General features: G+C 44.0%; 1 protein-coding gene across 1 annotated transcript; it reads left to right on the top strand.

Annotated features, from left to right (window-relative positions):
• The first annotated feature begins 114 nt into the window (after positions 1-114).
• LOC119587550 (uncharacterized PE-PGRS family protein PE_PGRS46-like) lies at positions 115-1,320 on the top strand. Its single transcript, XM_037936272.1, has 2 exons — positions 115-126; positions 346-1,320. The coding sequence occupies exons 1-2, from the start codon at positions 115-117 to the stop codon at positions 1,318-1,320; spliced, it is 987 nt and encodes a 328-aa protein (XP_037792200.1).
• Positions 1,321-1,738: the final 418 nt, after the last annotated feature.

Below are 1,738 nucleotides of genomic sequence, written 5' to 3'. Positions count from 1 at the left end.
AAAAGAAGAGCAGAAAATCGTACGTACGTATGGTGAGTGGGGTGACTGGTAAGATGGAAAGAGAAGGGAAGTATATAAGGCGGTGTCCAACTTCATGAGCTAACACCTTCCACGATGAAACTGCTGGTTAGTGGCATTTCTTTGGCATGTGTCGAGATATAAGGATTGACTCAAGAAGATTTTTGTAAATAATAATGTATATTCATATAACACTGAGATGCATTTGTGGTTGTGAAAACTAGTTAAACTAGTTAAGTAGTCCTAAAGTAAATATCAGATATGTCAGATATATCTCTCTGTGGAAACATAGGCAGACTTATCAGTTTGATTTTCATTGATTTCCAGCTTGTCTCAGTATTGGCTGTCGTGGTCCGTGCGGTACCCCAAGGCTACAATATAGCCACGCCTTCTGGAGGAGGATTATCTATTGGTGGAGGCCATTTATCAGGAGGAATCTCTGGTGGGAGCGGAATCTCTGGTGGTGGATTCACCGGCGGCAACGGAATCTCTAGTAGCAGCGGATTTTCTGGTGTAGGATTTTCCGGTGGCAACGGAATCTCTGGTGGAGGATTCTCCGGTGGCAGCAGTGGCCCTGCAGGTGGCTGTGCTGAAGGAGAAATCTTGCATGTAGATGGATCTTGTGTTGTCCCCGTGGTTACAAGAAACGTCTTCTTGTATGACGCTCCTGAACAGTCTCAGCAGCCACGTGGTCCACCACCAAGTCTTCCACCACCAAAGGTCGATCACAATATCCTCTTCGTACGTCTTCCTGAAGGAGGAGTAGGACCCGAACCTATTATTGTTCCTCCACCAAAGCAGGAGAACATTGTATACGTCCTGAACAAGAACGATGGAGCAGGTGGCCAGCGAGTAATAGAAGTTACGGCTCCTCCACCTTCAGATCCTGAAATTTACTTTGTTAACTACGAAGAAGGAGAGAACCCAACTCTTCCGATTGGTGTCGATCTTGAGACTGCTCTCAGCGCTGCCGCTAGTGCTGGTGGTCAAGTCATCGGAGGCGTGGGAGGTGTCGATGGCTCTGGAGATGGAGGATTTGGTGGTAGTGGAACAGGTGGAGTTGGAGGACTTGGAGGATTAGGAGGCAGTGGAGGATTTGGATTGGGAGGTAGTGGAGGTTTTGCTGGAAGCGGACCAGGAAATAATGGAGGATTTGGAGGCGTTAGTGGAGGAAATGGTGGATTTGGTGGCGTTAGTGGAGGAGGTGGAGGCTTTAGTGGAAGTGGAGCAGGAAGTACTGGAGGCTTTGTTGGGGGCGTAGGAGGCGCTGGAACTCCGTCCACGCTGTATTCTGGACCGTAAAGAACTCCAGTTTCGAGGTTAAAGGTACAATTTTCAACCGTTTGAGGAAGCTATAAAGATTTAGCGTCTTGTTTTCAAATCTTTATCTTTTATTACCACCATGTTTACACTATTATTTAATATATTCTACAGAAATATCTGTAACCACATATTTTTTTCTCATTGAATCCTTCCTCTGCCAGCTACAGAAAAACAGATATGTTTATAAATATTATTCGTCAAAAATGATAGATTTATTTCCATATTAGCTGTCAATAAAATCGATATGGATGTAAAAAAAGGTAGTCTGCAGTACAAAGACACAGGTAAACATATTTCACGTCTGCTAATTAATTACCAGATTGCTTTGCGGATGTAGAAGATATGTACTATATGACAGTTCATCTTTTTTCACACGAATAATTAAGGATTCATTCCA

The sequence above is a fragment of the Penaeus monodon genome, chromosome 22, assembly GCF_015228065.2.
Source record: "Penaeus monodon isolate SGIC_2016 chromosome 22, NSTDA_Pmon_1, whole genome shotgun sequence".
NCBI lineage: Eukaryota > Metazoa > Arthropoda > Malacostraca > Decapoda > Penaeidae > Penaeus > Penaeus monodon.
Note: the sequence above shows the minus strand (reverse complement) of the source record. Positions and strands in the feature narration are given on the sequence as shown.